We start from the raw sequence: 889 nt of genomic DNA, 5'->3' as shown, positions 1-889 counted from the left end.
CTGCTACCAGTCGTCACAGGACAGAACCCCGTCCCATCCCCCATGCTCTCCAAAACAGCACAACCAGAGTCGCATCCAGCAACAATAGGCGCTAAGCCCGACGTCTTATCCTTGCTGTTTGGCGCCGCCCAGTCTTCCGCACAACCTCCTCCCACTACAGAACTGTCACTAGACGCGCTCTTCGAGAATAAACTTGCGGTGCTACTGTTCACCGTTGAAGACCGTGCCCAAGTCGAAGATCCCCAGCAATCCCCGCCCTCTTCTGTGAACGAGGGATAACCCCCGACAGCCTGTCCTTCGTTCCCCATGGCGGTACACCCATTACTTGTGCCACTGAACGACTTTTTGCCTAGGCACCTGGCTGAATTGTCTGTAGCTGCAGCGAAAGAGAAGTTGCACCATGAACTGCGCTGTTGGAGACCTGTACTAGGTGAAGGTGGTGCTGTCGTTGGAGCAGAGGGACTGAAGACGGTTGCTGCCTGCGTCATACCACTCCTGCTGGCATTGCTGTTGATAGGAGATGAAGCCATGGAGAGGCTGGACGTGGGCGACAACGCTAAAGGAGAACCTGATGATGAGAACAACCCATTAGAAGGAGGAAAAGACGAAGAAAACGCAGAGACCGGACTCTCTAGATCAGGAAGAGACGGTCTCGATGACAGCTGGCTCCATAATACAGGGACTCTGCTGCTGGTATCCTTGCTCTCCCCCTCTGGTGCCGGAGAGCCAGAGTTGCCGTTTGCACTACCTGATGCGGGACTTGGCAACGAAGCAGGCATGAGCATACCATAACCACGGTCCCCATCGCCGAGCTCTGCTAGGGAAGGACGCTTCTGTTGCAGTTGACCGTCCTGCCTGTGTATGACGTCACCGTTGTTGATAAAGCCTT

The 889-nt window shown here is 55.0% G+C and overlaps 1 protein-coding gene across 1 annotated transcript; it reads right to left on the bottom strand.

The window, feature by feature from the left end:
* CSUI_011411 (uncharacterized protein) lies at positions 1-887 on the bottom strand (the record flags this gene model as incomplete). Its single annotated transcript, XM_068071509.1, has 1 exon — positions 1-887. A coding segment is annotated over exon 1 (785 nt), but the record flags the coding sequence as incomplete, so codon positions are not given.
* Positions 888-889: the final 2 nt, after the last annotated feature.

The sequence above is a fragment of the Cystoisospora suis genome (assembly GCF_002600585.1).
Source record: "Cystoisospora suis strain Wien I chromosome Unknown contig_11477, whole genome shotgun sequence".
NCBI classification, from domain to species: domain Eukaryota; phylum Apicomplexa; class Conoidasida; order Eucoccidiorida; family Sarcocystidae; genus Cystoisospora; species Cystoisospora suis.
The sequence above is the reverse complement of the archived record's forward strand: the minus strand, read 5'-3'. Positions and strand labels throughout refer to the sequence as shown.